The 15,788-nt window shown below is 37.3% G+C and overlaps 1 protein-coding gene across 1 annotated transcript in view; it reads right to left on the bottom strand.

The window, feature by feature from the left end:
• Znf385d (zinc finger protein 385D) overlaps positions 1-15,788 on the bottom strand; it is a 680,575-nt gene that overhangs the window by 115,370 nt on the left and 549,417 nt on the right. The window contains 1 exon segment of the mRNA XM_013010375.1: positions 2,912-3,074. Within this exon segment, the coding sequence (XP_012865829.1) occupies positions 2,912-3,074 (163 nt within the window).

Genomic DNA, 15,788 nt, shown 5'->3' with positions numbered 1-15,788 from the left:
TCATTTAGATGTAGAAATTATCCTAGAGCATTGCGTAAACTATAATTTATATTCATAAACATACATGATTGAGAATAGTAAGAGGACATATTTGTTCAAATTCTCTTCTCATCAAGTACACCTGCAACTTTCTAACTCAGCTCCCTTTCTACGGATGTCCCTCTTCCACTGACAACAGCTCCCTCAGCGTCTCTCATCTACCAAAGAGCTGCGTGCTTTGCATTTTCCAAAAGCACTCATTGTTTTTTTTTACATATAATTGGAATTGGTTTTTCTAAATAATTTGATTTTTTTATTGAGATGGTTTGGCGAAACCAGTAAAATGTGATTTAATGTGTCTCTCACATTTATATAAATGGATAAGTTTGTAAATCCCAGAACACCCTTGTGCATTAAGCAGAAGAGTTATAATCTTTTTGCTAAAAAAAAAAAATGATCTTTGATCCTGGAGACTTATCTCCTTCTCCTTCTGCCAAGGATTTAAGTATTGTAGAAAACTAGCCCAGAGTGGTTTCAGAGCTGTGTTTCCTATCAGAACAGGGGAGCAGGTTTGTATCGTAACACTCAATGTACATATATGAAAAGAGAAGTAGGTTATTTGAGAGGATGGGAAGGGTTGGCAAAGATGGACGATGCGCAATGATGGTAGCAGTAACATTATTCAAGATGCGTTCTAGGTATATATTTGATATGAGGCCCTTGTCTCTTATATGGCTAGTGAAGATCTTCTCTCAATCTGTGGGCTTTCTATTGATCTTACCAGCTATGTCCTTTGCCATGCAGAGCTCGTCAGTTTAATGTGATCCCAACTATCCAGCCTTTCTTTGATTTGTTGTGTTTCTGGACCTTTATTTAGGAAGTTTTGAGTGGTGTATCCCCTATCTCTTCTTGTATTTTCAGGGTATCTGCTCTTGACTAGAGCTCTTTGATCCTTTAGAGTTGAAGCTGTTGCAGGGTGATATATAAAGATCTAACTTCAGTTTTCTACATGTGTATAGACAGTTCTGCCAGCACTATTTGTTAAAGAGGCTGTCTTTCCTCCATCTGATAATTTTGTCTCCTTTATCTAAGATTAGGTGGCCACAGAGCTGTGGGATCATTTTTGGATCTTCAATTTTATCCCTTTGGTCCTCAGGCCAGCACCAAGCTTTATATATTTATATGTGTGTGTGTGTGTGTGTGTATATATATATATATATATATATATATGGCTTTATATGGTATTGATATTCCTCCAGCACTGTTCTTCCTGCTAAGGACTGTTTTTGCTATTCAGAATATTCTATTATCCCATAGAAATTTTTGGATTGAATCTTCTATTTCATTAAGGAATGTTGTTGGGATATTGATAGATATTGCTTGGGATTTGTAGATAGTTTTTGGCAGTATTGCTATTTTCACAATGTTAATCCTCCCAATCCAGAAATATGGGAGGCTTTTCCACTTCCGTAAATCTGCTTTAATGTCATTTTTCAGGTTTTTAGAGTTTTCATCATAGATGTCCTTGACCTCTTTGGGTAAGTCAGTTGCTAACTTTATTTTTTAATACCATTACAAATGGAGCTGTTTTTCTCATTTCACTGCCTCACTCTTCTTATGGTTGTCATAGAGAAAAGCTATTGATTTTTGTGTGTTAATTTTATACCCTGCTACTCTGCCACAGGTTTAAATCAGCTCAAGTAACTTGGGGGAGAAGTCCATGGAGTTCTTTAAATACAGGATCATGTCATCTGCAAAGAGGGAGAGTTTTACTTCTTTCCCTATTTGGATCCCTTTTATGTTTGTCTCTTGCCTTACTGCTCTGGGATTCCAATAATACATTAAAGAGGAGTGGAGAGAGTAGACATCTTGGTTGAAAGACATGCCATGTGTCCCTGCAATCCATCATCCCTTTAGATTTACACTGATCCTTTTTGATTCCTCCGGATCTTTAGAAGAGCTTATGTATGGTCTAGTGGATGCTACCATCTGTAACAAAGTTGTTGTTATCTGCTCTATATGCTCACTGGTAGCAACTTACATTTTCATAAGTCATGGCAAGAAGATACTCTTCTAATTAAGGCATTACCATCCATGGACCCCTAGATTATAAACACTTCCTTCTCCTCAAAGATCCATTTGTAGACTGGAAAATAGCCACCATTACCCCCGTATTCTTGGAAGTGACTTGTTATAGTAACATTCACGAATCATACAGATCTGCCTTTTATATAAAATCTGAGGACTGATGGTCTTATATTTTAAGATGCCAGGTTAGGTGAACTCCACTCATTTCCCATGCTGTGAATAAGCTGGTTGCTTGCAGGAGCTATCCCAAGGGGCCATTCAGAGACCATTATTTCAGTGTGAAGACTCTTAAAAAGAACAATTGATATCAATAACACTTACCTGTTTATGTAGAGGGAAGGTTACTCAGCCATAAGGAGCCCAGAATTACACAGCCACTACTTAAAACAATGCAACGCTTGGAATTTATGAGAATAAGGCCTGTCAGTAGTAATGTTCTTTCTCGAGTCATTTGGCTTACTTTGCTGGGGACTCACAGTTAAATCAAATCTGCTGTGAAGTTATAAGCTAAGATACTGTGTACAAAATGCTAAGCATACACACTGAAAAGGTCTACTTAGAAAATAAAAGGTTAGGGGAGGGATAGCTTTCAGGGAACTTATGATTATTCTGTCCCTCTGAACAGCTGCAGGACTGCCTGAAAATGCAAAATCTGGAAGATAATCAGGGATTGTCATAAGGACACTGGAAAAATGCAAAGGAGCAATTATTACACAGAAAGATGGTTTCAAGTGTGAATCGATGCAGCAGGCACATAATTCCACAGACATGGGATTAGACAAAAGGGGAGAACCCCCCAAAACAACAACCACAACAACGACAATAACAAAGATTGTTGCTTAACCTGTTTTGTCAGAGCTGGTAGTGATGGTATTGGTAGTGATGGAGGTGAAGGTAGTCTTTGCGCTGTCCTTGGCAGTTACAGATTTCTGCTTACTTTTCATGGCTTCCAGTGCTTTGACCTTCTTGGCATGTTTCGTGCCTTTGTAGTGGGCCGCAGCCTGGCTCTACAAAGGAGAACAAAATGAACCGTGCAATCAGGCTCATTTCTAAACTAGCATTCTCTGTATTAATGCAAATACAGACTCCCTTTCAATAACAGGTACCGTTCAAGCTAAATATTGCCATGGCTAAATGTGAGGTTCTGGTTAGAATGATGCTGGAAAGCAATGGGAATCAACTTCTGAGACCTTAGAAAAAAAGAAGCAATATTCGGTGGCTTCTCTTAAGGGGTAATGTAGCTGAACCTTAGCACATCAACAGCATCTGTTTGCAAAACTGAGAAAGAAAAAAAAATTTAGAACTTACACCTGGATTGCCTTGGTTTTGCCATCAAAGATGGTGGGCTCCCAGAGACTAACCTGGGCCCTAGAAGTGAGTAGCCCTCACCATGTTGGTTCAGAAAATGTGTTTTGGCTTTCTGTAATGTGTCCTATTAATACAGTCCCTCATAAGTAATCTATAAGAAAAGCTGCGTGGGAACAAGGGAAGTGGGCATCCTGGAGACTGCTATTGAAGACTGAGAGTTCAAACACAGTCTCAATGTCAGAATCCAAATGGAGCCATGCAGAGGACTGGGCAATTTCCTGTTTCTTTCTCTTTGTTTCCTGTTTCCCTAGAAGTGGTTCGATGGAGCATCACACTGTCAACATGTGGATCTTTCCAGCCAGAGCTTGCTGACTGCAGACTCCAATGTGTTTTGACCACCAAATGGGTCCAGTGTAATTCCCTGCTCTGTATTGTCGGATATTGTTTTTGAATGGATATGTCTTCTCCCCCTCCCCAAAAATTTCCAAAGTTTTTATTTTACTAACACTATGATTTAGGGTCATATTACATAGACACATTGGAAGAGAAAACTATGTTTAAATAAATACACATTTATGAATGTTTATCCAGAAAAAAAGCCTTTGTGAATGGGGATGATAGTCTGATGAAAGATTTCTTAGATTGGAAGGTTTTTCCCATCAAAATTTTGAATAAGATAATCTCACCAAAAAAAAAAGAATAATTATAGGGAAGTATTTTTGTTAGATTACGCATTACTGCCCATTGCTTATTTAAACTAAATGTTCCAATTGGGGGGAAAAATCGCTTTTTCTTCTGAGTCACAAGGACTGCAGTATAATAGGGTGTTACATTATGCTGTATTCTTAATAAATAACCATGTGGTCCACACTTTAATTTGCATCATTCTGACATTCTTATAAGACTAGGTACCTTATTGAAAGAACACTGGACAAGGAAATTATATATTAGAAACAGTTTGAACAGAGAGCACTCATGCATCAGTTACACATCTTTCCAACAACACATAACACCAAAGACATAGTGTGAGTCCAAATAGAAAGTTCAGTCATGGCGTAGTTCATTGAGAAACTAGAGTCAAATTAGATTAACTTAATTCTGTGGGGAAAGCTACTTTAATGGACAGAATTGCATGTCTATTTTTTTTTCCTGATTAGTTCTCTTTTAATACATCAAGTCCTTTGGCTATAAATCTTTTGAGAGCTATGGGCTCTATTTAATGAAATCCACAGGCTAGTTGGTTATCTTCTCTAGGGAAAGCTAGTTTCCTTTACAACAAAGTTCTTCTTTTCCCTGCCAGTGCCATTTCCCCTGGTGATAAAAGTGAAAGTTTTTACTGTATGTTAAATAGGCTGAGTTTCTTTTAACAGTGTCATTCCCACTTTTTTTTTTTTTTTTTGCTTGTTTGGTTGGTCGTGGGGCTTGAACTCTGGGCCTGGGCACTGCCCCTCAGCTCTTCAGCTCAAGGCTAGCACTCTACCACTTGAGCCACAGCGCCACTTCTGGCTTTTTTTTTCCTTTTTTTTGCTTATGTGGTGCTGAGGAATCAAACCCAGGGCCTTGAGCATGCAAGGCAAGCGCTCTACCACTGAGCCCCTTTCCAGCCCCCACTTACTTCTTATACCACCTTTTAAAGGTTCCTAGCACAGCTACATTTTCAGTTGCATTTCAAATAAAACAACACACTTTATTTTGCCATAAGTTAGAAGAAGATCGATATCCTTTCACAGAAAGTAGAGAAATATTTTTTGAGATAGAGCCTTGTTTTGTAGCCCAGGGTGTCCTAGAACCCATGATGCTGCTGACTCTGTCATATCGTCGGAGTGCTTGGATTACAGGCATGACCCACCAGTCCTATCTCTAATGTCAATATTTTTGATATGAAAAAAGTATTCCACAGGAACTCCCATAACAGTAAAACAGGAAAAGGAACAAAGAAAACCCTTCCCTGCACAAGTCTGGCTAGATCAACCTTCTCTAGTGATAGAAATGGTTCAGAAATCATGAGGAGTAGGGAAGGACAGAAGGACTAAGAGTTAGTTAGGCTCCTTGTTGAGACACCAGATATCCTAAAATGGACAAAATACACACTCAAATTCACTTGTTCATTAAATGAGAGTCTCAAAGCACTTTGATAACTGTCAGACATCATCAGCTCTCAAGAGTTGGGCAAAGTATCAGTTATGATCAGCAGGTCCAAGGTACTCTGAATACACTTTCAGGAAATGGATTATAATGGGATGCTGGCAACCCAGGAGACTGTTTTGATGGTGACTGTGGAGGAAGCATGCATTTCGAGTGACAGTAAGCATGTGAAATTGCAACCTCATGTCTGTACACCCATGGAATTTCCATGTATTTTAAAGTTTTCTGCAACACTGACTTAAAGTAATGGTCTTAGAATTTGGACCATATTTGGGTTGTCCCCATATAAATGTATCCAATCTATGTAGATAGGCACCCTAACTCATAAAAACACCTTGCTCCAGATGTGTTATATAAAGGGGTGTGGAAGGCAAGAAAACCCAGCTAGCTCTCCTTATCTTTAGGCCACTTGACTGGATTGGAGAGATTATTCAGTCACAGCTAATCTTTCTGTGACTGTAGATAAAGCTAAAGCCTAAGTGGAAAGCCTGCTGAGAGACTTTTTAAAAAGCAGCAGATGGCAAATGCGGCACTTTGGGGTTCCTTGGCCTCTCCATTGTGCTGAGAGGTGCAGGCATACATAGCATGCTTCCTCTCAGGTTCTTTCCAATATCAGATTAGTCAGTCTGAGTGAGTGCCTACCCAGAAACTTGGGAGCCATCAAGATACAAGCAAATGGTCATTTATTTTTTAACAGGATTCATTTCAAGGTCACAAAACCCTACCTACATGCTGATATTAGACTGCGTATCACAATTATGTATGCTTATATCGGAATGGAATCCATAGTACACAGAGAAGTAAGAGAGGGAGTAAGACCTGGGCTTCAGCAACTAACTTTGATATTGTAAGAGGAACGTGAGGATGGCTCATAATAAAAGTCACTCTGGTAATCCTGAACTAGCTCATGACATGGCAATATCTGACTAGTGTCATCCCAGAGGTAAGGACCGACGCTGCAGTTAGACCAGCACATTCCTGCAGAATGGCTGATGCCATTTTGCACATCATTACTGCTAGTCATCAGTAGCCAGCAAGACAATCTTCACGTGTCATCTTCCATGTTTCAGGACAGCTTTTAGTTTAAAGATTCCTATGCTCCAAAATAGATTAAATTAATTATTAAGTGGCTACCATTTGAAAGAGAGGTTCTGTCATTTTAATATACCCACACATTTACTTGACTCCTCTAAGTAAAAAGACCTTTACCCAGGTGCCAGTGGCTTACATCTGTAATCCTAGCTATTCAGGAGGCTGAGATCTGAGGATCACGGTTTGAAGCCAGCCAGAGCAGGAAAGTCTATGAGACTCTAATCTCTAATTAGTCACCAGAAGACCAGAAGTGGCACTGTGGCTCAAAGTGGTAGAGTGCTAGCCTTGAGCAAAAAAGCTCAGAGACAGAGCCCAGGCCCTGATTTCAAGTGCCATGACTGACTTGGGGGGGTGGGGGAGCATGCGCAAGCGCGAAGCATGTGAAGCACCTTTGCAAATTACTAATATTCATTGGAAATCTAATATTAGAGTATCATTTTGTGTCATTAACGCCGAAAGCCTACATTCCTTTATTTTAAATCTCTTTTACAAAATCCGACTAAATATGCTTTGCAAAATAAGGAAATTCATTGGAAAGAATGTATACTTACCATTATCAGTTAATTTTCATGGACCCAGGTGATTTCAAAGAATACATATCATTTTCATTCCATATTAATTTTTTGTGCTGGTCTTGGGGCTTGAACTCAGGGCCAGAAACTATACTTGGTCCCTGAGATCCTCCCAACCCCCAACTTAGGGCCATTGCTCTACCACTTGAGCCACAGCTCCACTTACGGCTTTTTTCTGGTTAACTTAAATGAAGAATCTCACGAACTTTTCTGCCTTGGCTGGCTTTAAACCTTGATCCTCAGACATCAGCCACTTAAGTAGCTATAATTATAAGCATGAGACACTATCACACCACTGCATATTAACTTAAAATGAAAGTAAATAAAAAAAATAAAAGTACTATTATTATATGGATGGAATTCAGTACCACTTAACACCCACATACAAACTATGGTCCCAATACCATAGTTTTAGTTTCTTACCATTGGATTGGAAGAGTGATAAAAGTGCAAATTCTCGGGCTGGGAAGGTGGCTCAGTGGTAGAGCGCTTGCCCTGCATGCATGAGGCCCTGGGTTCGATTCCTCAGCACCACATAAGCAGAAAAAGGCTGGAAGTGGCGCTGTGGCTCAAGTGCTAAGGCATTAGCCTTGAGCTGAAGAGCTGAGGGACAGCGCCCAGGCCCAGAGTTCAAGCCCCACAACCGGCAAAAAAAAAAAAAAAAAAAAGCAAATTCTCTGTGTCCAGTCCAGATTTTATTAATCAGACCAAATGGGGACAGGACTCAGAAATGGGTGTTTTCTAAGCCCTTGGGTGATTTTGAAACACATTAAACTTTCAGAACTAGTAATTTCCTTCCCAAAGAGTCATGCCTTATGTATTTGTTAGGAATTAGGAAACAATAACCTAAAGTATGATGTTTTGGCTATGCTGAGTGTTTTAACTTAAAGCAGTCTCATACACCAACATCTCTTTGACCTTTACCTGTACTCTTATTCTTGTACTTTCTTTCCTCCCAAAACACAGAAGAGATTGTTTTGAATTTCCTTGTCTCAGAAAAGACATATTCCTACAATGGGATGTGAATGTCACCAACTGAACCCTTTCTTGGAACCCCACCAGCCTCAGAAGATTAACTCTTACTATAGTTCTAATAGTGATGCCCTCCTCACTCAGAGTTTCGGGGAAGCCTAGCACCTATTCTCCTGCAACTGACAAATTTCATATAAAAAGTAATAGTCTTTGTTATACCTGCATCCTTTTTCTGTGTCCTCCTATAGACTACTCCTAAAATCCATTTCTATAACCCATTATACCTATAGACTACTCCTAAAATCCATTTCTATAACCCATTATAACTATAACCTATTATCTCAGAAACTCAAACTCCCCATTCACTTCTGTGACTTAGAAACCATTTAAATGTCAACAATTGAGCCCTTCCTCTCATCTTATATTTTGTGTGGAGGCATATAGGTATATAAAATGAATTTATACATCTGTTTATTCCTATTAGTCTGACCACTGTAAATTTATTTCATAGATGTAAGTTATCAAACATTCAAAGAGTAGAAAGAAACTCCCTTTTTCCACCACCTACAAGCTCAGGTTTTTAAGAGTAATGCGTAATCACTTAATGATTAAACCTTAATACACCTAAATGTGTGCAATATGTATTATCCAAGAAAAAGTACTTATAGTTTCTTTCCTTAAGAATACTAAGAGTCAACTACTGAAATTTCAAATATATATGTAATTGGGGAACTTCTATCCCAGTGATCTGACCTGAAAAACCACAAAGTAACCCTGGAAACCTCCTTGCAATTCTAAGTGCACATCTAAGTGATCTCCAAGTCCTTACAGTAGTCTCTTTCCTGAATTTACCTTTCCTATGCAAAGTAATTATTGTTACACTGTTTTTTTTGCCTCTGTGCTGAGTATTCTGCTACATTCTCATTTGTAGGGATGCCAAGAACCCTGAGCTCTACAATCATCATTGTTCCCATTGCAATGATCAACATCATTATAAAAATTAAACCCTAAAATGTCAATATATCAAAGAACCATTTACCTTTGTTTCTATTATTACTTTTTTTGAGGCCAGGTCTTTTGAAATGTCCCCCTGCTCCAGCTTCACCACCAGCTAATCCACTGTTTTATTTTCAACAGACTCATTTCCTTTTAAGGCTCTTTCTTTATCTATTTGGCTCTTCTTTGGAAACCATGGGACAACAGGCAAACAGCTCTGATAGGCCAAGAGTCTGCTTTTTCTGCTCTTTCATTTTTACTAAAAATTGGAAGAAGAAATTTAAAGACCTTGCTCTAGATTTTTCTTACCCAAAGAAAGAAATTGTCTTATGCAACAGGGAAAAAGGCAAGATATAGATATTGAAAATTTTAATAGTTTCTTGTATCTTGTGATCTTACAATTTCAATTGTAAATAGCAGTCCACATTAACAATAAAATGAAAATCTACTTCCTTGTGTCCCAAGTGAAAAACCCAACTCAATTAAGAACATTCTTTGTGAGCTCAAGTGATTGACGTGATTTTCTTTAAATGTATTTGCATTTTTTATGATGTTCAGTACAGAAAAGAACAGCCAAAGCCATAGGCAAAGAAAAGAAAAAAAAAGATAAAAGCACAAGAGTAGAGAAATTTTCATATACAACCACTAATCAAGGAGGGGAAAAAAAATCTCTAAGCATGAAGAGAAGGAAGAGAGGCATGTTTCTTTTTCTAAGCTACATTGCAGAGCTCTTACCTTTATGAGCAGAGAAATACTTTGTCACTGAGCAATTATATAATTGGGAAAAATAGTCTAGATAGGCTCACTTATCTTTTCAAAGCTTCTCAACTCATCCACACACTTTGCCATTGCTAAACATTAAGTATTTAATGTTTTCAAGTATTGAATATGAATCAGAGAGTAGAGAGGGCTAGCTTGCGTGAGAAAAGCTAACTTGAGAGTTCCTACCTGCCGTTTTTATGGAAGTAACCATTGTGTTTGTTTATGTGGAACTACTATGAAAATGTAGAGCTCTTACTAGGTAGTAACTAGGACAATGGTGGGCTTTGGATGCTGGCACACGGAGTTAAATGCAGCCAAAAGAAACAGATTCTGGTGAACTACTTCTAACTGAGTTCTAATTTGATAACTGCAAAACTTTCCAATTTGTACAGAAGAGAGAAAAACTGGAGAAATCCATCTGCCTTAACTACTCAACCAGGGCACAAAATCCCTTCATAATCCATGCTTCACACTTGTGACTGTCACATACTGTTTGTTAAAGTGTAGCATGAGTTAGAAATGTTGAAGCTAATTATGTCCCAAGGTCAAGTTGTGATAGGTGTTGGTATCCGTAGCAGAGAGAAACTTTTACAGCCTGGATGGATAAGTGTGCTGCCTTTAACTAACCTCATCTTTGTCTTTTAGCCACGTCTACATCTCTGTCTGCTTTCTAGAATGAACTACTTGCAGTGAAGATACATGAGCAACAGCCTACCTTGAATGATCTTAAGGAAAGTGCCTCAAAAAGAAATTATATTTGAGCACCTTTCTTTTGTCTGGTAACAATAGGTCACCTCCTCTGGTCATGGGATTGTCCTCAAATATCTGTTTCTTCTGATAGAATACAATTCCCACCACAGAGAGAAGAGTTGATACTGTTCATTATTCTGTCTCTGGATCTACTACACATTTCTAAATAGTTGCCTATTAAGTGCATTCTGAATTAATTTCACATTCTGATTTTTAAATGGAAATATGCATATGGTGTCTCAATGGATTTTATATGTGAGCAGAGTTCAACTTCATTCTCTGCCATTCTTTGGCACTTTGCCCTATCTGTTGAACACACTTCAGGGGATTTTTTTATGGCACTTAATGCGAGAAAAGCATCTGGCACAAACACAAACTATTATTTTTTTTTCCTCTGGGAAGAAGCTTATCATCAACCACAAATTGTGCTATTTATGGGAGCTCTCTTTGCATGCAATATAGCAAAGGAATAAAATGGAGAGTGCTTAAAACATTTAGTGAATAACTATCTGGGTGTTTTTAATCCAGGGAATTCAATTATTAATTCCAGTGATGACTCTGCATTTGAAGGGTTATCTGAAAGACCATTTTTTAATGCATATATGAATTTCAGTACTTGAGAAATGCTACTATACTGTTAATGCCATTTGCAAACTTTGAAAATGGAGTGTTTTAAGAAATACAAAGAAAATATAACATCAATAACCTATTGTCAATCTTACCAACATGGAAATATGCACCCTGAATTTGCGAAAGAAAAGCAGTTGGCAAATGATTAAATGTTCCACCTCTACACAAATCAAGAGTGGTCTTCCTTTCTGAGCCGTGTAGGACTCATAATCTGTAATGAATAAATCTGCCTTTTTATTGCCTCTTCAATGGTCTTCTCCCAAATATGAGATCCAAAAGTGGCTTCACAAAACAAAGATTTTACTGAAGCTAGGTGTTTTGTCAGTGTTAGATACCATAATGGTTTTCTTAAGTACTTTGACTGGAGAAAGGTGAGGAATAAAATGATAAATAACCTCAAGGACCTTGATCCAGTAGTGTCCAACAGTACTCAGTCTTTCCAGCTGTTCATTTATACACAAAGGAGTCAATGAATAGCAACTGCGGACCAAACGTAATTGGAGTATGTGGTCTGGAGATTACAGATGAAGTCTAAGCTACAGTTATGTTGGGGAGTTAATCAGCAACAAATGGTAAGTGAAGTCACTGAAAAATGTCATTTGTAAGACAAATTTAAGATTCTGTTTCCTGTTTAAACATTGAAACACAATCCTTAGGCAGCTGCAGCATTTGAATGAATGAACTATGAGTCCAGCTAACAATGTATGGGGATAATGTATTTACAGATTTCTTATTGAGATGGAGCAGACTGTGTCCTTCAGCTTTGAAAAAAATATTTTTGTATAGTGCTTAGGTTTTTACTTTTCAACTACATAAGTCCAGTTTCCATCTTCACATTAAAATTAAGTAATTAGAAAGAAAGAACAATTTCCCCCTACTATATATGATATTATGTCTCATCAGTTGGTCTCTGGAGGCTAAGTTCATAATGATTTAAGGTCTATCACTACCACAGCAGAATGTTCTACAGGAAAGTAAAGTGAGGTGTTCTCAAAACCTGGCAGTGAGGTTATTCTCTCTGAGTTAAAATTGCAGTGGATGAAATTAGCCTTTTATAAGAACCTTATTAAAGGGCAGGTCAAAAGCAGAAAAGCAGGAAGTGAGTACTAATCAGAGGCTGACTGAACGTAAAAAGGAGCCATGTCTTAATGAATATTATTACCATGTCGAACTAAGACTGCTGGTTGAATAGATTTCATCCTGGCTTCTAGAAAAAGGAAAGTTAAAGATGAACTACATATAAAGATCTTTCTCTTTCCTTGATAAATATAGGAACAAAAATATGTACCACTATTTGACCTGATGTTTGAGTATGCCATCTGTCTTCTTACTACCAGAGAAGAAGGGCAGGTAAATCTTATTTTTAGATTCTATAAATATAGCAGTTAAAACCTTTAAGGGATAAAATGTGATATCTTTTCTCACTCTTCATCAGGGCCATTGTTGGTACTCTTATAAAAAGACAGATAAACCAGATTATTTACTCAATGATTAATATCGATGGGAGTCTTCCAAACAGATATTCAAAGGTCCAAGGAAAACTTCATTCTTATCTTGATGGAGACTGGATATTAATGCAGAAAATGATTGAATAAAACCACATGCTCTAAAGGTAGTAGGGTAAGTGAACGATTCAGCAAGGGCTTCCTATGTAGGATTTCTTCCTTCCATTGATAGGACAGGATTCTTCTTATAATCTACTATCAGGCAAGGGAGGTCAGGGAATTGCTTTCTGACCAGCTCTTACACAATAAGGCAGAGGAATCATCAGAGGGATATTTTGAGGATTCATTGCTACTTCTAGAAGAGAAGGGTTCTAGTTTCTATAACCTTTTTTCCACTGATCTTTTTTGAAGAAGAGGAATTGTAGAGCATATGCCTTTTCTTAATATGAAACAGGAAAAGTTGGAAAGCTCAGAAAGCTTTTGCTTCTTGCTGAGGTTGTTTCCTTCAGACAACAGCATTTAGCATCTAAGGGACCATAGTTGAAGTACCATCTTCTGGTCTCCACCAGCCTGAATAATTTCTCAACTTCAAGATCTCTTAAGCTTTTTAATGTGGAGAAACAAACTAAAAGTTTTAATTTAGTGAGAATATTTCAACTAAGGTTTTGACACGTTTTATACTCAATAATTTCAAAATCTGAATTTCAAATTTCTAAACTATTTTATTAAAGGCAGATTCAATTTTTTGAGGGGGGGCATGTTTTCCCAAGAGTGTTTGTGATTAGTGCTGAAAAGTAAAAGTTAAGAATTCATAAAATATTTTTGTTTCATAAAATAAAAAAATATGGAACATGTGCTTTTCTAATTTTTTGATACTATCTTAATCCCTATGTTCTTTGAATATACCAGGATCAAACTATCTTTACAGCATTAATAAAAGTTTGTATCTTCGTGGCAAGTTAGTGCCTTCCAATCTTAACTACAGCAGTTTTCTAAGTGATGCTTGTTGAAATCTCAGCTTCTACTGTTTAAGCCAGCAAGTGATTTTCCCCATTGGGCATATATTAACAATTTATTTTTTGTAGACAAGTGCACAAATATGATTAGCTTTTGCAAATTGCTCTTTATTCTGTTACTGGTAAGTAATTTTTATATTATTATAGTGAAAGCAGATGCTATTTTCCACTATATATTCAGCTGTAATGAGCTAATTCAATGTGTTAAGACAACAAAAGAACTTCAAGAATGATTCAGTGATGCAAGCTCCTTGGACGCTAGGAGGAAAATCAAGCGTGAAGTTTATAAATGTAATTCCGAAATGTGGTTTCTACTAAAGAATTACAGAGACCCATTTTTGAAGCCTATTTATAGTTGTGTACTTAAGCTAATTCTATAAACTTCAAAAGCGGAAGTTTCTACAGGTGTTTCTGCTCATTGATCTTCCATTTCCTGAAACTTAAACTATCAGTGTTCTTTAGGTTGAAGAGAAGATTTATTTATTTGTTTGATTTTTTTTCTATCTTTGCACTTAAATATTTATACATTCAACACATAGGTACTTTTTTCTTCTGGTTGTGGGGCTTGAACTCAGAGACTGGGAGGTGTGTGTGAGCTCTTATGCTCAGGGCTGGCGTTCTACCCCCTTGAGCCACAGCTCCACTTCCGTTTTTGAGTGGTTAATTGGAGATAAGAGTCTTATTGGGACTTTTTTTTTGTTCTAAGGCTTGAACTGACTCTGGACCTGGGCACTGTCCCTGAGCTTCTTTTTGCTCAAGGCTAGTGCTCTACCACTTGAGCCACAGCACCACTTCCAGCTTTTTTGAATAGCTTATTGAAGATAGGAGTCCCACGGACTTCCTGCCCATGCTGGCTTTGAACTGTCATCCTCAGATCTCAGCCTCTTGAATGGATAGGATTACAGGCATAAGCCTTCAGTGCCCAGCACATGGGCATGTTTTATAGAAGAAGAATAAGGAAAGGGTGTGAAGAAAGACAAAGATAGCCACAGACTAAGGACCTAAGCTTAAAGAACCCAAGGCCTACAGAAGCCAAGAGGGATGAGCATCTAGAATGCAATGCTGATCACTTCTGATGGCTGGTGTGCTCTCATCATGATTAAAGGAACAGGTGACTTTAAAATCATTAAGCTTGGAATACATGATGAGTATGGCAATTATTGTCCTGGGTGCTGTCACTGTTGACACATCAAACAATCTTGGTAGAGGTTATAGTACTTTTACAAGATATATAGATCAGTCTGTTTTTAAACACTCACAGGCACACACATACAATACATACATACACAATAAACACAAAGCCAATTTGCTTTCAGAACAAATGTGTTTGGCCACATCTAACTGCCATTAGGAGAACCAAAATGTATTTTGTATTCTATAGCTATGAATCCATATTAAATCAACAGCATCTGATCATTTTAAGCCTTGGGAAAGCAAATGCAGTAGACAAGAAAAAGAAACAAAGTATAGTGATTAAGAAGAAATAAGACTGTCTTTTCTCACAGATGACATGTTTATCTATATAGAAAAATATGAAAAAGGAAGAAAATTCACCTGGAACTAATAAGAAACTATAATCTAGTTATAGACCACAATGTTTATATATAAAATGATTATTATCTTATATACAGGAATGAACAGGAAGAATTTGAAATTAAAAGGATACAAACATTTATTAAATACCTCCAAAAATTAACTGCTTAAATAATAAACAAGGGATGTATAAAAATATCTGCACATTAAAGCTATAACACTGATGAGATAAATTAAACAAGAACTAAATAATTAGACATACTTCATGTCTGTGGATAGAAATATTTAATATTATCAAGATTTCAGTTCTTCTCATCTTGTTCCATACATTCAATGCCAAATCAATTAAAATTCTAAGACATGAATCTAATGTTTATTTGGAGAGGCAAAGGCTCAGAGCAGCCAAAATAATGGTAAAAGGAAAGAAAAGGCACCAATCAACTGTGAAATTTACTATGAAGTTCTGTAGTCCGAACCAGCTTATTATTGGCCAAAGCAAA

This window comes from Dipodomys ordii, unplaced genomic scaffold (assembly GCF_000151885.1).
Source record: "Dipodomys ordii isolate 6190 unplaced genomic scaffold, Dord_2.0 Scaffold12, whole genome shotgun sequence".
NCBI lineage: Eukaryota > Metazoa > Chordata > Mammalia > Rodentia > Heteromyidae > Dipodomys > Dipodomys ordii.
Note: the sequence above shows the minus strand (reverse complement) of the source record. Positions and strands in the feature narration are given on the sequence as shown.